Source organism: Acipenser ruthenus, chromosome 3 (genome assembly GCF_902713425.1).
Source record: "Acipenser ruthenus chromosome 3, fAciRut3.2 maternal haplotype, whole genome shotgun sequence".
In the NCBI taxonomy this organism is placed as follows: Eukaryota; Metazoa; Chordata; class Actinopteri; order Acipenseriformes; family Acipenseridae; genus Acipenser; species Acipenser ruthenus.
Window position 1 is genome coordinate 12,036,356 of NC_081191.1, and position 26,920 is coordinate 12,063,275.

Sequence of the window (26,920 nt, forward strand, 5' to 3'; positions counted from 1 at the left end):
CATACAAGTGCTTTTGCTTGTATACCAAAAGAGGGTTGACTGGCTAGCAACAGATCCAGATATCACCATTACTGTTAAACTATTTTGCAGTTACATTATGTAAATTGATTGGAAAGCATTGAGCAAAATTAATGGAATCAGAAAAGGAGTCCTGGGCTAAGTTTATTCTGATCCTATTATTACTCCACATTTACTCTATTTGTATGAACTCTAGCTTTAAATAAAATGGACACTACAGAAAGTCGCTCTAATTTATTAATAGCATAATTAATGGCATTAATGGCAGCCAAGGTTTCACCTTTGTAAGCCTTTCCAGCTGGAGCCAAAATAAATGACCTCAGAGAGAATGACCTCAGTATTGTCTGATGTTTTCTAGTAAGGGCAATAAGGTGTTTTTGTCAGGACTGCGTGAGCAATTTATTGGAAATACCTCCAAAAAACTTCAGGGTGCTTTCCTATTATAAATGTTTTTGTGATAAAAAAAAAAAAAAAAAAAAAAATTCTTCTTGCACATGTTTCTTTACAACATACAGAACCGTACATACACACATACATAAATATATTATATAAGTACTGAGAACAAGAAGTACAACTCTAAATTGCATCTCCGCTATTATTTTTACATATTGTTGCTTCCCCGTTTCACATAACTCTTGTACTAGGTTTGAAATTTACAATCTGATAATGAATATATACAGTATCTGAGATAACGTAGTACTATATTATCTGATGTCAGAAACCCGGGTTTGTTTTCATAAACCGGTCTCCTGAATGTACAGGCTCTCTTTTACTTGCAATTGCAAGCATCCAGAATATTTTTTTTTTTTAAAAAGACACACAGTAGTTCAATGTAGAAGTATGGCATTGTAGAAGAGGAAATTTGGTTAAATATCTCTTGCATAAAGAGATGGATTTATCAAGCTCAAGGACATCATTTACCAGTCAAATGAAGGCTTATTTTGGCTGTCTGACATTTGCCATGTTTGCTGTGTTCATGCAATCCAACGTAACCAACTATTAAATATGGAAGTGTGAGCAAAGAACCGATGGCAGGCCTGTAAGGAATTCATAACCACTGATTAGACCAAACTTCCACCTCTTCAGCAAGTTTCTAGTTGTTATTTTTAAGTAATTTTGGTTGTCTCATTAACTTATACTTGTTTCCTAGCAGCTTACTAAAATATATATTTTTAATTCTATTCTAATAATAACACAAAAATGCAATATAAAGTGCTGTTAGTACATTGGTAATTGTGTTAAAATGAAGTGTGTATACCAGTTTATTTTGTTATTATTATTATTATTATTATTATTATTATTATTATTATTATTAAACAGGCTTGATTCATGTATAGTAGATTTTTATTGAAAAAGCTTTATGGGAAATACTTAGGCATAACAAAAATGTACAATTTCCACATAGCAATAAATACAATAACTTGAAAAGAAGGTCTTATTGGGCAAGATGCATATTTGAAAATGTGTGACCAAAATGTATATAAGGTACACTTTTATAGAGACAACAAAACAGCCTTTTTAATGTATTTATTTTTAACAGTTTCCAGGTTTTGTTTTTTCTTTGATTTTTATTGGACCATAAACTGTTCATAACCTTTTGGGACTACCGTGTGAAATTGACTTTGCAGATGCTGATTTCACAGTGGTCAGCCCCCTTCACAATCCCCTTTACCTCTCATCTCTAGTTTATAGAATGTTGGTAAAGATCAGCAGCCTTTGTTTTTGTTTTTGTTTTCAATGCAAGCAAAATGCCCTGCCAATACTTTTGGCAACTAACCATATCACACTGGCCACCACAGACAGTGTTGCTATGCCAGTATTTACAAATTCTAATGCCAAAATCATTTCCTCTCATCTACGACAAGCTAGTTACCATATGTCAAAAAGTTATTCATGAGCACTAGGTCCTTCTTTTCCATGCTGTGTGGTACTGTATCTCAGTGAGAAGTTACTAGAAACTCCAATATGGCAAGGGAACCCTGGAGTTGGCTCTTTAGATTCTATATTATCTCCTTTATCACCCTTTTATAGAATGGCAAGTTTAGTATACCTCGGCTGCCTCGTTTCATATAAAAAATATATTTTGATATTTAATACAATTGAAACGTATGTGTTTTTATGCAACATAATTAAGTTAGTTTCTTTTTTTTATCAAATATTATCAATTTCTAATTGTGACAATAAACGGATATGTAACCACATACCATATTCTCCCATTAGCAAAATTCTAGTCGATACGTTTGACAGTTTTAAACTTTTTTTTTAGTACAACTACATATTCCACCATTTTGTGTTATTATAGTTACAAATGATTAGCTTTTAAACAGCCATTAGTTGAGAAGGAAGAAATCAGCTCTTTATGAACAGGGTGATACAAAATGAATCATGTTTTTACTGTATTAGGGTTTCTTATGCATCTTGCCCTTTGTTGCATAGGAAAGATAAAACCATTTACAACGATCATTGATAATAGACAGTATACATTATGATTCCTTCAACCACACGCATAACAGCCTGCAAGCATAGAGGTTAATGACAAAGACAAGGAGGAAAAGCTGAAACTTTATGATGAAGTCTTATGATAAGGACACCAGGTTCGCATGCATATGTTCTGATATTTTGATTAATTTCAGACGACATTCTTTGGTTCACGAAGGACACACATGCACACCTGTAGCCGATTGCATATTAAGTACGGACAGGCAGGGCCAGTAGGGAGTCCACTGCCTCATGCAGACCTATCCTTCTGTCCCAAAAGATAAAGCATAGACTGTGGGTAAACAGGAGGAACTGAATAGTCAAGAGAGTCATTTTACTATTCCAAAACATTTAAATGTTGCATTAATCGGTGATGCCTAAAACTCTTTTAATTGTACAGAAGCACCCATATCTACTTTACAATTGTTGGTACACTTCAAATATAAATACAAAAAAGAAACATTTTATGGTTTACATTTTGTATGCTTTACACCACACTCTTTAGAACCTGTTGTCTTTCTAGAACTAAGCCTTCAACACCTGCTGCTGGTACGATAATGTTTTGTACAGTTTTAAGTGAACAGAGTATTTGGATTTTAATTATAAAGGTCTTACTGTAAGGTGCTACTGCTTATAACTGCTAGTTGTCCTCACTACTGTGTTCTAGTTGTACTAATGATAAAGGGTTAACTCCTGACTGTCTGACAGTAATTTGACACCAGCAGTGTGTGCAAATTGTCAGGTAAGATATTTATAGTAAACAAAGGGAAAATGTGGAAGTGAAATCTGTCACGGTTCAAGCTAGAGAAAAGATCTATAGAGAAGGCTTCATACAAAAGAGAACAGTGTCATGCTACACCATGTTTCATTTAAGGAACAATGGATTACACCTATCACATGCTGGGTATTTTTTTTTATTAATTGTTAACCTCAAAACCCGTAGTGCATATCTATGTCCCAGCCCATTTTGGTCAAGTCCAGACATGTCCATTTGCAAGAAGTATGATTTTATTTTACAATTGTAAATAAACGTTTTTGTATTGTTATTATTTTTACAAAATCAATCTGGTAGCACTGGTAGCGGTTCATACATTAAAGTGTTACTGAACAGGCTGTAGGGTTTAGAACACAACGCATTACTTTCCATAGCTTCCTGCTTTGTTGTACGTATCAGTTTTGACTGGTTATTTTCGTTTCACAGCTGTTATGCTTCAGGTCTACCCATCAAAATGTCTTGTGAATTCACAACATCAGCAGCTTCGATCCAACCTGTTCAATCAGAAACAGTTCATTGGTCCCTTACTTCAATCTGAAGTTAAGCATTTTGATTAGCTTATCTGGCCTACCTGCTCACTCCAGCACAGGTTCAGAGGGGCAGGAACAGGTTTATTTGGGATGCCCCAAATAATTACTTTAAATAAATAAACACATTATTTTGGTGGAATAGGATGGGAAAAGAACCAGTAATAAAACCTTAACCGAGAACTCTACATGCTAAGCAACACAACAACGTTTAGACGGACAGCAGATTTCACTGCCTAGGTTATAAAGTGTACTGTGTGACAATGTCATTTTGAGTGCAAACATAAATAGTCATATGGCTGGATGTACGTCCCCTGTACATTTTGCATCTTCACTCTAACTGGGGGTCTGTAAAGCAGCTATTGTTATTATATAGGACTTGTGATGCATATTCATAAACCTGTTCCCGCCCCTCTGAACCTGTGCTGGAGCAAGTGGGTAAGACAGATGAACCAATCAAAACTGTGAACTTTGGGAGAGGAGTCGGGAACCTATGAAATGTTTCTGATTGAACAGGTTGGATTAAAGCCGCCAATGTCGTGATTTCAGAAGACATTTTGACGGGAAGACTAGAAGCATAACCGCTTCGAAATGAAAATAACTGGTCAAAATATCAAAACAATTGCGATTGTTTTGAAAAAAGATATTGCAGGAATAAACCCTAGAGCCTGTTCAGTAACACTTTAAGCAATAAGTAAAAAATATATTGTTGTCCAAATATTTCTAGCACGTTTCCCTAAATCGTCTTCTTCCTCTACCGATACTAAAAGAAAACATCTTGGCGCCCTAGTATGACTCTTGCATTGTTCATCATTTCTACACAAAGCTTGATGGGGAACAATCATTATACATTTATGCATACTTGTTCACAGATCAATAAACCTTATTTTGATGTATTTTACAAGTCACTAAATACAAGTTAGTAAATATGTATAAACATGTATACTGTATTAAACATATATTATGCATCTTTATCCAAATAGAAAATGTACAAAACAACTTACACTTATTTACATAAACTATCAATTGAAATAACAATACAAAAGTTAAACAACTGAAATAAACTTTTAAATATGGTTTGTTTGGGTTTTCTTTGGGGTGGGGGGTGTATCTTACTTAGCCAATGGCAATCTTAACAATTATAGATTGTAAGTAACAGACCAAGAATGAATTCCAATCATACACCCTGTTGACCCAATCCTAACAAAAAACATTGCTCACCCTGTCACAGTTGTACACAAAATGTTTCCTTAAAAACATTACAATAAATCAAACCAAAACAAATACATTAGGAAAAAATGTCTGTGGAAAAATAGGTACTAGCTGTGTCTTTTATGAGAGTATTCTGCCAACAAAAAATACATTTATATTCGTTTTAAATTGTCATCCACATGGCAAATCTCCAGATGGCTTCTCTTGTTGTTAATACCCTATATAACCTGACAATTATGCTCCTGGTGGTACTTCCTGTCTCAGAACCAGACTGGCTAAAATGTGTTTAAAAATAGTATAAAAATAATATTAAACATGAATCAGCCACTGTGGGTTTTGGTGGGTTTTTCTTACTACCACATTTTTTGGGGGGGGGGTTCTTGATGACAATGGTGGTGAATGAATCCCAAAACGACTCCAGTTAGAAAGTATTGATCCCTGATTAGCATAAATTACACTTACACTCCTTTTGCAGTATAACAGAATAACAATAAATGTAAGTATTGAAGAAGAACTTACCACAATAAGTGCAATCTAAACAAAAGTTTAACAGTGTTAAGCTTTTGTATAACCTGAGTTCCTGTATTCAGAATACATGTGCTATAACCGGAAAACCATTGTCAGTGACTTCTCGCCTTTAAACATTTAACAGAAAAGATTAACGTCAAGGTAATGGAGATTGTCTTGTAGATCCAACTTTCTCATTTTCAAAAAATAAAACAGAGAACCATTTTGCTTTTGGAAACTGCTGAAGAATTGGAAATAACTTACTGTCCAAGCTCTCAAGCAATACTCCGAATACCTATGAAAAAAAAAAACTTTACAAATAACTGGCTAAGCTGAAAATAAGCCTTGGATGTGTAACGGGTGTTACTTCACAGGCGCCGTTGATGATGCTTCTGGAACATGTCTTATAACTTCATAAATAGTGGTATGTGAATTTGGGCCATGAACTGAATCTAGGTTTGATAGAGATCTGTTTGACACCTAAAAACAAAATAAAAACAACTTTTAGCACAAGGATTCATCTAGAACTGTCGAAAGAGCTCATATTTTGTGAAATGTACTATACTGTATGTACAAAAAAACTGAAGGCCCACTGTTTGGAATTTGTAAATATGTTCTAAATATATAAAATGGACATTTAAAAAATAATTATATTACCATGTATTACCAATACAGTTAGAGTCAATGTTTTATGAGTGTATAGTATAGCTTATATTGATTGCACTGTCTCCATAGGTTTACAATATAAACTTTACTTCAAAAAAGCTTGGATCAAGTAATAATTTATTAACAAAAAAGTATTGTCTTCATGGAGTTATAATAACTCCACAAGAAAGCTATTCATTTGTATCTTATTAAAAATTAAAAAAAATTAAAAAAATGTAAATACCCGAGTTGGCTCAGAGGTCCCAGGTATAGCAATAAACTCATAAATCCCAAAGTCATCTGTTGCATCTTCATGTCCTTCAAAAAGAGAGAAAAAGCCCCAGTGTAAGACATCAGTATTGTTCTTCTGGGGAGTTTTATAAATAAAATGTTATTCTTTTTTACATTTAAAAAAGCATTCATTTTTTACTGATATCATTTTGCAAATAATTGCGGCTGCAAAATTCAAATTGCACTGCGGCCAGGCAATTATTTTGCAAATTACTCAACACACACAAATAATGATCCGCAATCATGATAATGAGGGTCTCAACGAGCGCATCAGTCTATTTAGCGGCCGCACTTGCAGAGTTAGGAGTACAGAGAGAAGTAGTTGCTGTATTTGTGGAGCACGAAAATACAAACCAAAAAAATATGTCAAAGGAAGGGCAGCAAAGGAAGGACAGCAAAGTAATTTTGGTGCATGGAAAAGAAAAACATTCTGAGAAGGAGCTGAGACTACTTATGTCAATTAGCATGAAATGGAGTTGTTTGAAAAATATAATTGTAATGGATTAATGATGGCAAAGTGCAAATTTGATAGATTTATGGCAGCATTATGGGGGTTTTGCACCCGCAAATCACTTTGGGCATATAGTTACATCTACTTCTTTATGTCCATTTTTCAAGAACAACCTTAATGAGTTTGAGAAGCCCTGCCATAGGCATTCCTGATATTGATAGAATGCCACAGGTTAAATGTATCAAACTGTGCCACCTAATAACTGTCTAGATCAGGGGTCTCCAGTCCTGGTCCTGGAGGGCTGGTGTCCCTCCTGGTTTATTTAATTTATTTAATTGGACCAATTACACTTCCAGTAACCACTTAATTGGTCACATTAAGTAATTTAGGGTAGAGTTGGAACAAAAACCAGGAGGGAAGCCGGCCCTACACGACCAGGACTGGAGACCCCTGCCTGCAGGTTCATTGCTCCATATCATCAGATTTATATTGCACCCTTTTTAATTCCCCTATTGTTTTTTGCTAATTCGGCATTTGTTATGTGTTTCTCCAGGCAGAATGTATTTATTTTATTAAACAAGCAGTGTTTAGTGTAGGAACTACATATTCCTTACAGTGAGTGTATAGCGATCAGCTTTGTTCAAGGAATGTATAGCTAGAAACATATTTCAGCTCGTTTTATCATTGTCAGATATCCGTGATGTAATTAAAAAATTGAGATGGTTTAACAATGTTAATTACAGCTTCAAAAGGCAGGTAGAGAGTAGCAAGCCTAATTATAAACAATCTGTCTTGCATTTTGTGTTTACCCACAGCTGAGTTTGAGATAAGAATGTGCTAAATAAAAATAAAATAAATAAAAAAAACAACAAGAAACGTGCTGTACTTTCTACCAGCATCCCAAAGTGGGCACTGATAAGCAATGGAATGTCAATTTTTTCACACAAATGGAGGGTTCTGAAACTCCAGGAGCAATCAGAGAGCTGCTTATGCTGCCAGCATACCACATTGCAAGACCCTGGGTGGTTTAGAACCCCCTTTACCATACCAGACAGATTGCCCTTTCTCACCCTTTTGAGGGTGATTGATCCAGGGTCTTCAAACACTTTCAACTCCCAAAATTACTGTATCCCTAGTTTTAAAAAGCTCTTTATTTAAATGAAAGATAATACTTTGGATTTATATAGCACCTTTCATCCCATAGGAGACCAAAGCTCATTACACGGTTCAGCTATTCTGTGCCAGCACACTGACACAGCAGTTAAAGTGGGAGAAGTGAGGAATTGTAAACTGGCCCATTGCTAGTGTGAGGTAGGGGTGACTGTCTTTACATGATATACTGCATCTTAATAGAGGTATTCTATATATCGTTACACCCCTAGTGTGAGGTCACAGACAGATTCTTCTTTTTTTAGAATTCTCGTACTATATTTTTCTAGATTCTGGAAATGGGTGTTCCAAGCGTGGAACGTCTGGAGGGAGTAGGCCAGTTGTTTTTGGTACAATTAACATCGTTCCTTTTTAAAATTCAAGGGACACATTGAAGAATCCTCATCCTACTGCGACAGATGTACACTTCGTTATCAAATACAGTACAGTCAAGATATACACACCTCCAGACTGCTGAGGATAAAAGCCAAACTCTGATTGGATTGTAATCAGTGACACTTATGTTACTGAAGATCATAGCATCAACTAACTCTACTGAAAAGCATTTTAATATAAAGTTTAATATAAGGTTACTTAGTTATAAACTCTCTTTGAAATTTGAATTGATTTGGAATTAAGAATCGATTATCTTTAACCAGACATATTTTGTTTTAAGATGTAAAAATCGAGGTTTTTCATATTACAGTGAAGCTATTGATTCTGATGATCAGATGGCTGACGGGGGGATAGCCTCATGAAATATATTAACAGTATATAGTTGTAAGTAAAAATGCACATATTAGCAGCATAAACATTTAAGAAATAAATCAGAGACAAGTAGAGGATCCAGTCACACCTGTTGTTAACCCAGATAGGTAAGTAAAATTAGAAGTTTCTGTAATATCATTGTAACATCTTACAAAGCTGTTGTACACAACTTTTTTTAATGCAATACACGTTTAATTCAAAGCACGGTTATTTTTATGAATGACACCCAAAATAAAGTCTCATATTTTTTGTAAACCCATGTCATGATTAAAAAAAAGAACAGAGCCAAGTGAACTACTGTATTTTCAGGACTAGTAGCGATACAATCATGGCGTGCAACTTCTATTTTTGTTGTACACACAACCAATGTTACATGGTTATCCCCAAAATATAAACCAGTAATAACCAGACAATGAGAGTGCCGTGTGTGTCATTGAATAACTGACATGGCTGGAACAAAACAGCACTGATGCATAAACAATTATATTACGGAAAATATACCAGCAGACGAGTTTCTGTTAACGTATCATGCTCTGTCAAACAAATACACATGTGGTGAATGAGATCCTGCAATTAACTGTATGGGTAGAGCAGCAACTGGTGCCATTATTGCTTTATGTAAATAGTGCTAAAGTAGCAGGCGGTGAAGATTACCAAGAACAGTTGTTAGGTAAAATGCACTGTGAAAAAATTACCTGAGAGGTGTGGCCGTTTTTGTTCCATTAAAGGCCTGTAAGATAAAAAAAAAAAACCATATATATATATATATATATATATATATATATATATATATATATATATATATATATATATATATATATATATATTAATAAAGTTATCAAGATATTAAGAAAGAAATATTTGATTTTAAATAGACATGTGATAATAATATCATGGTTCCTTACCTGGTGTACATCTGCTTTATCACTGGAAAAGAAAGAATGAGATTAGATGTTATAATTGATTTTCTGTTCTAGCTCAATCCTTATAGTATTTAACTACTTATTTGTTTATTTTAAGTGCATATTTGAATAACAGTTGGTTATATATAACAGAACTGCACATTAGTGAATTTGTTTAAAACTGGTGGCTACCTTAAATAAAATATAAACTACCTCAACACAATCAGGTCTCATTACAATCAACTTGGAAGCTTGTTCCTCATTTTAGGTAAAATAATGTTCACGAACTCTAAACTAATGTTTTTTTAAAGTATATTTTGATGGATTAAATCATGTTTGATATTCATGAAAAGATCATAAAATAATTAATTAGGTAAAGCTTTGTGAATGTTTCACTTTATATAACCGTCCATTATACATGCTTGTCCTATTTAAATATAAAAATGGTTTACAAATGTTAAAAGAATCACCAATCTTAATTACATCATAATTATTCAGTATTAGTTGCAGAGTATACACTATCCATCAGTATTATTGTAGTGTTGTTTTTTTTTTTCTTTGTTTGTGTATAATTTTTAAAAAAAATCAGTTAGTGATGTAAAATTCAGCTTGGGACATCTGGACGACTCACTATTTTACACATCAGAAGCAGCAAGTAACCAAATCATCAGCATACAGATGCACTTTTGTTTGGGTAAATTAATAGAAATGCTAAATAAAAGAGACCTAATTATAAACTCCTTAGGGTGCTCCCTCTAGCAGCAGGCCAGATCCCACGTGTACTGCTTGTCCTATTTATAATTCCTAAATCAATACTAATGTAATACTAAGTCAAGCCAGCCCAGACCAAGGGGTAGATTAAATCTAAAACTAAGGCAGATGTGTGTTCTGAGAAGCTGCGAAAATGGTGTGGCTTTCCAGTTTGCAGTTTCTCTTATGCAGCATCTAATTAAAAAATTCCTGAAATGTAAGGTGCCACAAAATGAGAGGAGAGATATAACACAGGGATGTTTTCACCTTTTGGGAGGGAACTGATGTTAATGACTATAAAGTTGTTTCCTTATTCCCTATTAGTCCCTATTCAATAAGGAAAAAGGAAATAACACTGATATTTCCTTATTCCTTATTCAACCCAAATAGGGAAAAGGAAATAAACAACTAGTATCTCCTTATTCCTTATTCGAGCTGAATAGGGAAATAATGTTTTCTTGCATATTAGACACATCCAGAGTCAGTGTTCCAGGCAGTCTTATGTGTCACCAAAACCAAATTTGCCCACTTTCTTCCAAGCATGGCCCTCATAAAGCGTTGCTTCCTTATTCTCACCGAATTGGTCAATAATACAGGCCTATGAACAGCAAATCTGCAAATGGAAGTCATCAGCGTTTCCAATTTGCTTAATACCCAGATGGTGAGGACGCCTTGCTTTTGTGGTTTAAAAAATGCCAGTGATCAGAATGTGTACTTTTAAAAAGTTCATTTACAACCGTATTTTCAATAAAATACACAGTAGACTTACTTTTAAATGTATAATACTTTTCATTGCACTGTAATTTAAATTTGATTTCAGTGTTACTATAACTTAAATAAAAACTGACAGTATACATTTGGCTTGATAACAAGAATTACTAATATTCGTATTAATGAGACTTGACTGTATTTAATTTTTAGAGTTGACTTAATATAAACAGAAAATAAAAACCACAGGACTAGACAGAATGCACAGTCAGGTTTCCATTGGTTTCCATTGGACTTACAAATCATGCTGAAACAGGTTTTGGATTGTAGAGAGTATCACACCATTTTACTCAATAAGGATTTCGTTGAGAACCCCAAATTATGTCGGTACAGAATGCTGGTATGTAGAGGGTCTGTGTATTGGTTACTGTCTCTTTAAATAATAAAAATGCAATAAAATAGTTGTGTTTGGTGTACTTCGGTATGACATGCCTATTTTATATTTCATTTATATGTTTTGTTATTGTTTTTTTAACGTGAATCCTCAAGTGCGCTGTATAAGAGCAACTTTGAGGCTGTCTTTGAAAAAGGACCTGCATCCCTTTTGTCCGGCGCCTTGAATTTTAGTTTTTATACCAAGCATTTGGCGGACATTGACAATTTTAGTACCAACTTTTTTATTTTAATACCAACATTTATCCCGACTTAGCTTAGGCAGCACACAGAACTTAGATGTAATCCCCCAGAGACTTGCAAAGCTTTAGAAATAGACTGGTTTTCAAATTATACCATTACAGCTGTGTAATGGTATTACTCCTTGCTTCCTTACCTTTCTTTGGATGGAACCTCCGCCATAGAAAGACAAAAAGCATGAACACAATTGTTATTATCGAGAGTGTCGTTATCACTGCTAAAGGTGACACGAAGCCTGCTTTTTGGGCCAGTTTTTCTTTTCCTGTAATTAAAAAAGATAAAATGCTTAGTTATTATGCCTTAGTTAGTTTTGTAATGCACTTTCAGCACTACATTTTTCATGCTTTCAGTTTCAGTAATAAAAGATTACAGTTTGTCAACATGGTAAAATCTGCAATGAGCAATATTGTTTACGTTCAATAAAAGAATGATGTTTTCTGTAAAAGACAAAGGGAAATTCCATTGCTCAGAGTACAGAGGAAGTTCTCGTGAGTTTCATCTGACTCTGTAAATATTAGGGTACATGTCCATTGTAATTTGGTTCTCGATGTATACTCTCTGAATCAGTCTGAAACTACGTTTGCTGTTTTGGAAAAGATATAACTTACAGTATATAGAATAAACAAAATGTTTTTTTTTATATAATCATCTTTTTTTTATCGCTGTAAACATATACTGTACATCAAAAGGAGCATTTGCAAACATACAGCATTCTACATTTTCCACATTTATGCCCCCCCCCCCCCCCTCCATTAACCCCACAGCAATAAAATAAAATAAAATGAATAAATAAAACACCTTGACCCTCATCCCCCAGAGCAACGGTATTCACCCCGACAGGGATGCTGTCTCAGCTAAGGTATTGCACCATTCGTCATATGGGATTGGGGTTTGATCTTTCCAGTGATGCAGAATAACTCTTTTAGTTGTTTCAATTGCCAGCACAATCCAATTCAATATTTTCCCCTCCATCCTTCCTTCAAAATGATCTTCGTGTAAAAGACACAGTGCCGGGTCAGTGTTAACTTTTATCCCAATCACAGAGCTGACAGTCTCAAGAACCTTCCTCTAAAAGACTGTTACAAGTGGCCAGTCCTACAGCATAAGTCCAACACTCTGTACATCTCCAACATGTTTGCGAGTCCCTCAGTCCCACTCTATACATTTCTGATGTTTCTTATTTTCATGGGTTTATTCATATTAGCAAGGAGATTTTCCCAGTCCTCCTGACTCAGTGTAATACCCAGGTCCCGATTGTTATTTTGACTCCAGTCAGGTTGGGGTTGTATTATCTATTAAAAAGGAATATATACTAGGAGCTTGGTGGGACTTAAACATCCACTGATTTAAAGCTTTAACTACTAATAAAGTCTGTGGCATTTTCCGACCGCTCCCTAACAAACCCCTTAGGTAGTGAAGTAGCTGCAGGTACCTCCAGTAGTCAGTCCTAGGAATGTTGTACTTATTTTGTACTAATTTAAATGTGTCAGAATGTCCTTTTGTGTATAAGTGTTTAATATTTTTTAATTTATTTATTTTTATTTTTTTTTGCCAAATTCACACATTTACTACCTATCTTCATTTTAGGATTTTTCCATATAGGAGAGTCTGGATGCATTACAATTGACTCTTTGTACAATACATGTGTCTGTGCCCAGATTTAAACAGTACGAGCTATAACAAGATTAGAATGTATTTACGCAGGCTGTTCCTGTATCAAGTAATCAATTGGGGAAAAGGGTATTTCGCTTCAATATTTACCCAATCTGGTCTTTTATTTCATGTCCTTCTCAAAGAAGCTATTTGAGTTAAAGAGAATGCAAAATGCTAATGTTTCAAGTTGATAATTGAAGACCCCTTTTATTAACTGGACCTTTGTAAGCCCCCCCCCCCATAAATTGCAAAAAGCTTTTGTTCAGTTTGCGAGGGGGAAAGTATTTCTTAGTTTATTTGAATTTCCATTTACCAAATTTGAAAAGGGCAACATTTTGGTAATGGTGGGACTTCTGACAGACCAATTTATTGTATCCAGATATCAAATAAAAGGATTACACTAAGTTAAGCAACGATGGAACTCACCTCTGGATGTCAGAGATGAGCATCAACACATCATCTGCATATAGCATTTTTGTGTGTTCCTGCCCCCCCCCCCCCCCCCCCCCCGAAATGTCCTTTCTTGCCTTGTGCCCCTACCCAGTGAGGAAGCAGGGGAGAGCAGTCCATTTGTTAAACTACTGCAGATGGGTTACCATAAAGCCCCTTTATCAAAGTTTGAAAGATTGGGCCAAATCAGATACTCCCATTCAACCCTGTGGAATGCCTTTTCTGCACCCAAGGACATTACTGCTCCTGGGTCATCTAGGTCCCTGACCTCCTGTATCAAATGTGCTAACCTTCGCAGATTGTCCCTGTGACAATCTTGGCCTGGTTTAACCAACACATGTATGATTTTATTTAGTCTTATAGCGATAACATTGGTAAAATTGTATAATCTACATTCAGTAGAAAAATTGGCCTGTAGCTTCCGCATTCCATAATGTCTCTTTCGGTACAAGTGGTATTATTGCACTATTCATGCTAGTGGGTAATATCGCTCTATTCCATGCTTCATTGTAAATCTCACACAGCACGGGGTTAAGAATGTCTCTGAACCGCTTGTAAAATTCATTAGGCAGACCGCCTTCCTCTGGCGCCTTCCCTGTTGACATTGATTTTATTGCCTCTGTAACCTCCCTTTCTGTTATTTTTTGTTCAAAAAAATCTCTTTGTTCTACATTAGGTTTTGGTAATTCAATCTGGGAAAAGAAGTTATTGTAATCTAGAGTTCCTGCTTTTGATTCTGATTGATATAATTTATGGTAGAATTCTTTAAAGGTGCTATTAATAGACTTGGTGTCTATATGTACAGTAGCTGTCTAGTCTCATCTCTAATTGCTGGAATACAAGAGTTAATTTCTATATTTTTAAAATGGCATGCTAGGAGTTTGCTTGCTTTTCCCCCTGCTTTGTAATGGACTTGTTTTAATCTGTATAGTGTATATTCTGCTTTTTTATTATAAATTGAATTAATCTCAAATTTAGCTTTTGTTATTTTATGAAGTTTTTCTGCAGAAGGATTACTTCCACATGTTGCCACTAATTCCTTAATTTCTTTTTTTTTCGTACCTTTTCTAAATCTTTTTAATTTTATTTGTGGATGTCATTTTAATCAATTCACCCCTTATATATGCTTTAAAAGCTTCCCATACCACTGAGCTGCATTGTGTTGAACCTTTATTAATAATATAAAAAATAATTCAATTTCCTTCTGAAGTATGGCTGTCCTGTAATATACTAGTATTTAAATCGCCATTTCTGTTATTTTTCTGGCTTCCTCCCCACATCCATTATACGATCCACATTCACATTGGTCAGATATTACAATATCTCCTGTATCACATTTACTGATACTCATAACTTAGGAATAGATTGTATAATCCCTTTCCATAGGATGTATTAATTGCCATATATCTATCAGACAGAACTCTATGCTTAGTTCTGCTAGAGCTTTACAGTCACTGGGATTCTTAGTATTCTCTGGTGTGGAGTTATCCAAAACAAGTCCTGGGTCTGGTTAAAATCTCCCCCTATAACTACAGGCAGGTCTCCCAACTCCAAAATAAGTTCCACTGCATTAGCAAAGAACCCTGGGTCCACCACAATTGGCACATATAAATGATGGTTGTTTACTGTTGCCAATAATAGCAAGACTCGTCACTTATTTACTTCTGGATTGCCACATTTAATGACTTAGCAAACAGTATTGATACTCCACGTTTTTTAGACTCATGTATTATGATAGGAGGACCCCAACTATGACTGTCTGAGCCTGTGTACATCTTGTTTCAACAAATGTGTTTCTTATAAAAATATAATTTCTGTTTTTTTTTCCTTTTAACATATGTATTAAGACCATTAACATTCCATGTCACTATTTTAATATTATTGTCTAATATTTAATCATTTTTGGACTAGTTGGATTTTTTGCATTTGCTAAAAGACTTCACTTTATGTTGGGTTTGAAAGTTTTATGCTGTAAATGCCAGGATTATATTGAATTGTTCGTGGCTTACAGGAGCTTTCCCAACTCACGTCTGCTCACTCTGACATCATCATGTAGAACATCCTTTTTATTTGCACAGGCACACACTTGAATTGCCAAAACCAAGCTTGTTAAACAGGATCTTTGCAATCCTTGCACAATTTGGTGTGGTTGCTTGCAGATCTATGCGACTGCATTAAAGTTAGATGTTATTGATTTTAAGTACCAGTCTTGCTTGTTTTATTTATGTCTCATATAACTGCAGTTTCATGGCCAAACAGTTAAAGTACACAATAAATGCAATAAGTAAAGAGAACTGAAGGAGATGGTACACTGCCATCTAAGATAGAGGTCCCTAACTGCAGGAGTATGACAGAAACTATTTAGGAGTCTTATTGTATTATGATTGTGGACTTCCATGGAAGGAGGTTGGGCCCAAACCAGGGCATGTGAAACCCCCACACAAAAAAACTGGCTTGTTTGCACATGAAGAGCTTCTACTGACGAAGAAGAAGAAGAAGAAGAAGAAGAAGAAGAAGAAGAAGAAGAAGAAGAAGAAGAAGAAGAAAGAAAGAAAGAAGCATAGTGTGTAATAAAATGTAATCAAAGCTGACCTTTGCATCCCCAAAACAACTGAGTTAACTGGTATATGTATTTAAGGAAAATTGCTATATATTACATTATTAATGTTTACCCTTTCCTAATCTTTATAACAGTAGTGTTGATCATCGAAACTGTATCGTTTTGTTGTAAGGCTTTCATATTATTCCACTGTGAAAGGCCCAATCAAAAGATATTTGTCATGATGGCTGTTACCACGGTGATTTCTTCTGGTCTCATTACAGTAAAACACTGTCAATAAAAGCCACCTGCTGTCGCCTGTTTACTTAACAATAGATCTGTAAACACATCATACTGGCGACTGTAACAAATGCTCAGCTGCTGAAGATGTAAATGCTGTACGAAAAGCCTTTTTTATTACAACACATCTTATGAATTAATTAAACCAAAAAATGGCTACACTACATTCCTTACATAAAATAATATTCCTTATGATATCTGTTTACCAGTAAATCTACCATGTAAGCCAGACAGAACATGGGAAAATAAAACAAACAATAATTATCATTGGTTACTTCACAGGTTGTTAATTCTGTAAGAACTATATGGAACAAAAGACTCAAGCTCATGAAGAAAACACAGAACACAACGTAGTGCTACTCAGACTGTGACAAAATAATAAAAGACAATACTAGAAAGTCCAAAGCACACTGTTTTGGCCGTGTGCTACAGCCAACTAAGTGCAGTCTCTAGTTTATTTCTTGGTTCTCTTAGTCCCGCTTCTCTCTGGCTCTCTTTTGCTGTTTCTTCTCCAATTCTCTCTCTGTTTTTCAGCTCTCTTTCGTCCCTTATCCCCCCATCCAGGCCATGCCACCGGTGCACCAGACACCAATCCCAAGCATTCCCGCTTTCGATCCCTTGATTGTTGCAACCTCTTATCCCCTGATTTGTGACAACAATGTTGCAACCGGGTCCCGCTTGCACGGCAAGCCGAGCTTCTGATTGGTGGTGATTCTCCTGTCTCTGACATCCCTGAGCACATGCAGTTGAATCTTTCACTCTAGGTCACATAAGCGTCCTGGCAGTTAAGAAAGGGGAACAAGACTAAAAGGCTAAAATATGCACAAGAACAAAGAAATTGGATTATGGAACAATGGTCAAAGGTGCTTTGGACTGTTGATGGATGGACAATGACACCTGTGCCTTCTGCCAGTTCTGTTGTCAATTCAGCACTTGTCTTCTTTCTATTCTTCTTTCTATGAAGGATATTATCTTCAAGTATTGTTCATCCTTGTAAGGTCTTCCAGTCCTGGGTTTGGCAATTACAGATGATGTTTCTCTGTACTTGTTGATTATGCTTCGGATACCACACCTTGAAAATCGAGTAATGCCAGCTATTTCTCTCAATGTTTTTCCTTCTTTATGCAAGTCAAGGTTGTATAATAGTAGAAACACTAGTGGAGGCTTTGAGTAAATTGTTGATGCACATAATGCATCAGAGTAGAAAAATGCAACATGTCTAAGACTTTTGCACAGCAGTGTGTGTATATATATATATATATATATATATATATATATATATATATATATATATATATATATATATATATATATATATATCAACAGCCTGCCTCCATGCATCAGCAAGTAAACTGTACAATTATCACAGGTGCTCAATCACTGAGGACAATACATCAAAATAGGTTGCTTACCCACAAAGACGTCACTATTCGGACTCCTGCAGGAAGGTAGGAAAGCGAGAGCTCTCAAAAGGCAATCTTCCATTAAATACCCTTTTTTTATAATCCATGTTGTTCAGGGACAGGATGTTATTGTCATCGGACAACAAAGCTGACGTTTCGACGTACAATCATGTCTTCCTCAACAGTATAAACAGAATTATGTATGGGTCACAATATATTCTCACACAATAAGACATGTTTCAAGTTGGTTTTGGGTAGTAATGCACGAGTGGCGCAGACAGGTATCATTGTGTGACAATAATGTTGACCCAAAAGTTATTATATATAGTCTATGTTTCTTAAAGCATAGAAAAGTAAATATCATTTAAAAACAAATCGCTGCTATTATTGCTCTCGCTACACAGCCAGTACAGTAAAACAGAGCAGAAATAACGGCCCAGATATTCAAAGCCACGTGCAATCCCATCACAAAATTTGTGCCTCGCAAAGATTTGTGCTTTTGCACAAAAAATTTATATTTGACAACACGGCACAAAACAGTTGCGCAAAAATTGGAAAATAGCAGTGTTTGAAAATGTGTTTGTGCCTCGCAAAACCACCTGTGCATTCAATACCAATATAGCAGAAATGCACAAAAGCTACGCATGAATGCGCAGAATTGCAATACTACACGACAATGGACTGTTAACAATACCCTGCCAAGCAGCTATCATAGGTGTACAGTACATACCAATATTCCTCAGACGAGTCTACACTCAACTGTAACCTGCACTTGGAATGCAGAATCAAAGCTCAACACACATCGGTAGCATTGGCACCCCCAAAGTTGCATGCCCACCCCCACAAATATATAAATAAGCTACTAAATGGAGAAATTAAACAATGGACCACAGGATAGTGTAGGCTATTCAACATATAACTTAAATAAAAATATATAGTAGAGACTTGATAATTGGATAAGTGTCAACATGAAGGAGTGACAAAATATCTCTGTAGCATCAAACTCTTTATTTTACAGAAAAGCGTCTGTCAGCCGGTGTTCTGAGTACCTCCGACCCGTGCTCCTTACACTATACATAAACATATTTACAGAAGTGTGGACTGTAAAACAAACCCACAATGCTGAAAACTCTATTCGGAAGCCCAAAAGACAGGAATCTTCAGCATGGAGTCGGCTAAGAACACTGCCTATGAATGCAGCCTGCACATGTGTATCCCTTACCCACTCACCACGCCCCCTGCTCCTACCACACCTGTATGGCATAGTCAATAGCATGGAATGCAGATCGTGGGTGTCAAAGTATGCTTCTGATATCAATGAGAAATAAATAACAATACTTAAAAAAAAGTCAGCTGTGTCCTTATACCTGAGGGTGGAGTTACCGGGTGAGTGGCATGAAAAGGAAAGGGAGCCTCTGGAGAATGCAACTACAGGGATATTTTACGGATTGAGCCCTTGGGCACTGCGGCCCTTTGCCAATGTTGCTGAAGATAGGGCACTTAGCTAAATGCATGTAATGGAAACATTCTGCACATTGCAAGCCTGTCACGCTTATTGCAAAACTTAGCCATTTTCATTCAAATTTGGCCTTCGGAGCAATTCAAATAATTTTGTGCTTAAGCATATGAAATTTGCGCACATGATTACATTTAAATCTAATGTTTATCATTATCACAGGCATTAGCATGCTAATAAGCTAAATATTTAAAGACATTCTTCAAAGTCTTCCCTATTTTTCTTTATTACTGACAAGATGCAGTTCGAAAGGTGTTTTACATCTTTTTCAGGTATCTCTTGTTTCTCCTGCTGAAAAACAAGATTGTGAGATTTTTGAAAAAAGTGTTTTTTCACTGTATTTTCATTTTCTTGCTCTTTTAAAAACCTCTCCTTAAATGATTCTGTCATCATTTCCATGTTCTCCTCATTGTTTGGTTAAATGTCCACATCTTTATTTTGAAAGTATTATTTCTTCTCCATTGTACTTTGCTTGTTGTACAGTGATAATGGCAGCGGTTTGCTTTAGCTGAAGGCTTGGGGTCAACCAGATAACGTAATGTATATTACTATGGAAGAACCCCCAAAAAGGTATCTGCTGTTAACTTACTGAGCACACTGCTTAGTTTTGTATGATACTTTTAAAAACTGTGAATACAGTAACAAAACCGGGAACATTTTACAATTTTAATGTTTCTGACCAAGACAAAAAATCAGGCCTGAAAACTAGGACAATCTCAGTTTTCCTGAGATGCCTGGGAACCATATCAGCAATTCTATATTTGCAGCGTAGAAGAAAATCTCTCGTCGTCATATCTGTGTTTCATGTCTGAATAGATGTTATCCCCAAGGTGACTGGCTACTCTTGTAATTACACTGTGAATACGAAGTCATTACAAGCAACTACGTTTATGATTAGGTGTCTGGTCCAAATTAATATGTGTAGTAATTCAAATTAGAATGTGTACTAAATGTACTGTGTTACTATGTTTGACTTGGGTGGCCTTCCACATCCATATACTGGTATTACTAGAATATATTTGCAAGTACCTACATGTGTACATGACTATAACAATGATATATATTTTTTTTAATATAGCATTTTGATCCATAGCAACCTAGAATATAATAGCAATAATGACCTCAGCCCCTGGCAGGCTCATGTTTAAAAACAGTAGTGCATTGTGCAATATGTGTAAAGCAAGCTAGTTTAATTATAGTCTTAATACAATTAAAGAGTCTAAAGAGAACAATTGTCTATTCAGTCAAATTACATTAAATGGCTTCTACAAGATTAACAAACACAACAATAATTTATTTACTATGAGTTGCCATGGTTTCTTCTCTTCCTTATAATGCTCTGCTCTGCTTTTGCTATGGATTATTACACTTTACATTGCTTTTACTAGGAACAATATACTTTTAAAAGGGAAAGCTGTTCTTAAGGGATATACATATATACTGTGGATTTTTCACTGTATTAATAATAATGTGTTATAAAGTTATTTAAGCAGACTTACCATTACCTAAGTTGGCTACTATGACGGTGAACTGAGTTTCATCCTGTTTCTTTGTGACGTTGTTGTAGGCACAGCACATGTACTCATTTGTCAGAGTAATTTCACCTGAATTTACTACAAAATGTGGCCCGGTCATGATTTCCTTTGTCATATTGTTCACTTTATGAATCCAGACATAGGAGTTCGGTGGATTTGAATCTGCTGAGCAGTGGAACAAGATGGTCTCTCCTGCATTAACTGTAAAAACCTGACGAACCTTCAATTCTATATCCGAATTCACCTTTACGTGGTAAGGTCCATCTAAAAGAGGTGACATTAAAAAATACATTGTTACTTTAATTCAGAAAGTGTAACTAGACAGTAAACATAAAATCATTCTATGTAATATCAAATCCAGCACCTAATTAGACCTATTCGCAAAACTGTTTTAAGTAAAAGTTATTTGTAAACTGAATATAAACTTTTAACCTTGTCTGTTACCATTGAAAAGATATTGTGAACTTATGTAATCATTCAAAACAGTCTTAAGAAACTGTATTTTATTCAACTTTTTGATTGGGAACCTATACTCACTATTAAGTCAATATCAGTGATCTATAAATAGTAATTGACATTAAGGGCTGGATTCTCAAAGCTATTTACTTCAAATTGTCATGAGTGTGCAACAGTATTCTGAAAAGAAAAATATATATCTGAAGACCAATTGCTCTAACAATGATTTGTAGTGAATAGCACTGGGAATCTAACCCTATGCTGTGTGTTTCAAGTGTTGGATGAATTGATGTTTTTTTTTTTTTTTTGGATAGAATATGGGCTACAATTATCTACTGAGATAACACTAGCATCCCACGAATGGGTGTATGGGTCACATGATCTGAATAACTCAATATTGGACCAACAGCACCCTGAACCAGAATGAATGTCAACATCATAAAGCAAAGTAAACAGAAGTGTAAAAAAAAAACAGTAGTTATTTTTACCTGCTCTTGTTTCATTTAAACAGACTGCTTAAAAAACTACAAGAAAGCACAAACAGCAATAATCTTCTATTTATAAAACATACGCTGAATTGAATGTTAAAAGTAGTTTTGCTATTTTGTTATTTGCTATTAAATATTTCCAGCAATTAAATACACTTTCATTTCAGCTTCTTAATGAATTTATTATGTCACTGCCTCATCATCTGTGGTCCAATGGTTAAAGAAAAGGGTTTGTAACCAGGAGGTCCCGGGTTCAAATCCCACCTCAGCCACTGACTCACTGTGTGACCCTGAGCAAGTCACTTAACCTCCTTGTGCTCCGTCTTTTGGGTGAGACGTAGTTGTAAGTGACTGCAGTTGATGCATAGTTCACACACCCTAGTCTCTGTAAGTCACCTTGGATAAAGGTGTCTGCTAAATAAACAAATAATAATAATTATTATTTTAACTATTTTTTTAGGCTAGACCAGCCTCTAAGACAAATATTGAAAAAGCACTGAAGTAAAACTTTATTAACAGGACATTTCTTTTTTTTTAACCATACACCCGGAACTGAGAAGCGCTCTTTTTTTTAGTCTGTAAAATAAATAAAAAAATATGTTGCTCATTTTATCCATTCAGACCTCTGACAAATATGCATTTGCCAGATAACATCCGAAGTGCATTTTATACTGTTGTCATGCAACAGTGGCATATGAACAGTACTTCAATAGTGACTTTTCCAAGCAGATGGTGATTACTCAAAGGGGGTGACCAGTTATCAAAGCTGGTTCCCTAATAGCAGCAGCAGCATATGGTGCACAGGGACGATATACCAATTGGAATTGCAACAAAAGACTTCGACAAATTGCATTGACCATGCCCATTAATATTTTACTCAAAATGAGGAGAAGTAATACCTGTTCACATAGCTAATTTGTGTTGGTTCTGCATCTGGCAGAACTACACTATAAACCTAAATGTAAAAAAAAAACCTGTTCGTTTTGTTTAAATGTGTTTGGTTGTTGTTAGTTTGCTTCATGAAAACACTTTCAAAATATATTTAGAGCTCAGTACAACCACTCTTTTTTATAATTCTTCAAAAAACGTTTGGGAAAAAAAAAAAAAAGAGAAAGTAAAATGTATTTGGAATAACATTTTAAGAATGTTTTATTAGTGCTAAACATGTGTGGTGTGTACCCATGCTATTTGATGGAGTTGCTGATTTTTTCAAATTCCTAAGTGTTTTGGATACAGCCATTAAAAGGCACACCCACCTTTTTTTTTTTTTTTTACCCCTAATTCAAACTTTCCAGTCCAGCAAACACACTTTTCTTTCAAGTTTTATTACTATTTATGATCCAGTGTTTAAAGTTCTGAAATTAGATTATTTATTAATATCCATTCATTAAAAATCCAATTCTATTTATATATGTTTTAAAGCAAGTGCAAAAGGCACATTTTGAGAGTGGAAAACTATAATTATTATTATAAAACCTTCAATGTAGGAATTAGTCTTCACATTACTGTTCCAAGTAGTTTCTTGCTAGTTTCATCGTGTTAAAATTGTTTCATTCCTTTCTGATGAATAGGCTTTTTCCTTTGCACTTGCTTCAAGATGTTACTCTATGGATGGTTTAATTTGATTCAGAAGCAGAATTAATGATACTATCTGCAACTGCAGGTTTTTTTTAATACACCTGTTCAGTATATTCATTCCAGATTTATGCTTCGATTTGGTTTATTTAAATAAAAGTTAAAATAAATAAATAGTATATACAGTACATGCAGTTAATGCACCAGTATTTTGAACTCCATTATAATGCTCTATAGTCATCACACTTAGAACGAAGCATAAAACTGAATAATGTTAGAATCAGTTTTCCTGGCAGAATACTTACAGAAAACATTTAGCTGAGTAGGTTCACTCCACATTTTGCTGACTAGATTGCTCGCCACACAGATGTATTTTCCAATGTCTTCTTTCTTAGCCAGGGAAATAACAAGTTTTCTGTGGTCTTCAGAAAAGGTATAGCGAGGGTTTGCTGGAATGGGGCTTCCTCCGAGCAGCCACTGGTACGCTACCCTCGTGCCAAATTCAACAGAGCAGGTCATTGTCACATTATCAACATCTTCCACTGCTGCAGAGGCTGGCTCCATGTGGACAGCTGGTTTTGAAACAGGAACTGCAGAACAAACAGAAGTTTATAATGTGCTCTAATGATTTAGTCGCTCTTTCAAACCAACCTGCATTCAAATTGTGCCAATATTATTTCCATCCAGCTGAAAAAGGACTTGTAGTCTGAGGTGTCCTGATTTTTTTAATCAGTTATTCGCATTTTTATGTACCTACATTACCTTTTCCTTTTTGATTTTGCTCCTTTTGATACAGAAAAGTTTTCATTTTTCAAATGATTATATATATTTATTACTGGCACAATTTGAATGCTGGTTGGGTTGAAAGGACGACCAGGTCATTACTTTCTGAACTGTAAATGTCCTTAGTCTTTAGTTTCCTACATATTTGTGTGTTATAATATATAACTTCAGGACTAGAGATTAAGCTACAGATAAAGTTTTATATTTGTGTAATATATACAGATGTAGTAAACCTATACTCATAATAAAGCAAAAACAAGAGTTGGAATTATTTGACATTATTAGCTTGTAATGCTTTTACCCCATTCCTTGCTTCAATAATTAGAACATTTGTATCATACCTATGTTATCAGATTTGAATAACTCAAAGAATTTCTACCCGGTATAATAGTCATTTTCAGCTACTCACCATTAACAGTAACCCGGATTGTTTTATTCTGTGACTTGACTAAGTCTTTATATTTTACATTGACTTGTATTGTGTATTCACCATCATCACTGTCTTCCAGTTTATTGATCAACAGGGATGCATTAGGTGGGTGAAGGGAAAATTTGTTTATAGATTCCATGGCCATGTCATGAATGGGCAAGCTGTCTCTGAATGTGACCAGATGCATGGTATTGTTCGCTCTCCTCAGCTGCCAGTTACCCTGGATATTTTGACCTTCAGTGGGGAAGGTGTATTCCACCAGTAGGACAAGAGGCTCCCCTTTAATTCCATGGATGACAGACAAAGGCACTTTTATAAATGCAGAGCTTGTGCCTAGGTAAAGAGGAAAGGGAATTAATAATAATCTAACAAGTAATGTTCATGAAACTGCAAAGAATGTACAAATATTTTTTTTTCTATTGATAAATCCCATGGTTGCCGTTCAGAGCTCTCTGATGTTGTGGTTTGGGTTGAAAACAATCCACCAGAATAATATCCTTAAAGAAATGGATTAGAAATACAAGTCTGAACATTAATACCAGTATCAGTACAATTCCATCATTTAAATAGCCATATTCGATATCCATATGGAACATAATACCAAAAGTCTGAAGACACTGAGAAAAACTTCTAGTCTAAATGTTTGTCAATTAATTGTATTACCACTGGCCCTAAAACACACAGTAACACAGACAGTCTTGTTGAAATGTTTTATAACCTATAATAGTATGATTCTATGATAGGTGTATTTGAAAGATGACAAAGTAAGTATACTTTTATATAACACTAATAAGAGAGATTCGCTGCTAAGAAAACATGAATGTCCTTCAGCAGCAGACTACACAAAACAAGGGATACTCCAGCACTTCACTTTCCTCTAGTAAAACCTGACTACGCTACAGTATTTACACTCAAAACACGCAGACTGGTTGCTGGCAAAACTAAGCAATGCATCTGTGTTTTATTATTCATCCTTTTTAACAGCATGAGTAATCAACTTGTTGCAGCTAACAACATGAGCTACAGTATTAAGTGTGTTAAAAATTATTTTTCTCAAGAAAGATGAAGAAAGTTGTGTTTTCAAAAGTGCATAACGTGACTTCCCTTCCTGATAATAGTGCATGTCATTTATAATGAAGTAGTTAAAATATATGTGCTCACATAAATCTCCTGAAAGACTCATTGCCTAGTGATTGCCTTGTGATTTTAAATGAAACGGTAATTAGTGAATCAACTTTGTCCAGTATTAAATATTAAAGTCAATTACTTAATGTACTTTAGATATAACCATTATGACAGCGTAATAATAATAATAATAATAATAATAATAATAATAATAATAATAATAATAATAATAATAATGATGATGTTCTTACCTATAAAGACAACTAGTGTTTCACATAGGAGAAAATAAACTGTGCTGTGAAAGAGATCCATGAATACATCCCATCCCATCCGAACACCCTCTAGTTGTTTTGACTATTAAGGTACTGAAAACTAAATTTGCTAAGGAAATGAGCAGAGCTAGCCCTGCCCTCCCATGTGACACAGAGAGAAGAGAAGCACACCTAGTAATTAAAGCAGCTACCCCCCACAGCCCAACACACAACACAGCCTACTGCCCTCTGGACACAATAACAGCAAGATGAGCAGCATCTTTCATAGCATATAAGATTCCCAAAATCCAGTTAGTAGGACTTTAAAATGTGGTGTTTTGGTGTCCTACTCTAGTTCATTTTATTTAAGATTCTACAGTATGTGAAAGCTTTTTAAACCCATAAAACTACAGCATTCAAAATAGCTGGCATTATATTTCCCTGTTTATTTGTTTCTGTTTTCTGGGTATTATGCAGTGATGGGACCATTGTGTAAACTGTAGTCACATTTTTCATTCATGGGATTAACATTTCTTTTCTTC

The 26,920-nt window shown here is 35.1% G+C and overlaps 1 protein-coding gene across 2 annotated transcripts; it reads right to left on the bottom strand.

Moving 5' to 3' along the window:
• Nucleotides 1-1,350: 1,350 nt before the first annotated feature.
• On the bottom strand, nucleotides 1,351-26,509 carry LOC117435548 (HEPACAM family member 2-like). Of its 2 annotated transcripts, none has more exons than XM_034058826.3 (9): nucleotides 26,379-26,509; nucleotides 24,982-25,335; nucleotides 24,095-24,379; nucleotides 21,241-21,534; nucleotides 12,011-12,136; nucleotides 9,727-9,748; nucleotides 9,517-9,551; nucleotides 6,407-6,480; nucleotides 1,351-5,997 (listed from the first exon to the last, which is right to left on the bottom strand). In XM_034058826.3, the coding sequence occupies exons 1-9, from the start codon at nucleotides 26,455-26,457 to the stop codon at nucleotides 5,881-5,883; spliced, it is 1,386 nt and encodes a 461-aa protein (XP_033914717.3). In that variant the 5' UTR covers nucleotides 26,458-26,509; the 3' UTR covers nucleotides 1,351-5,880. The 2 variants fall into 2 exon arrangements, with proteins under 2 accessions (XP_033914717.3, XP_033914716.3); XM_034058825.3 differs by having other exon boundaries at nucleotides 21,235-21,534.
• Nucleotides 26,510-26,920: the final 411 nt, after the last annotated feature.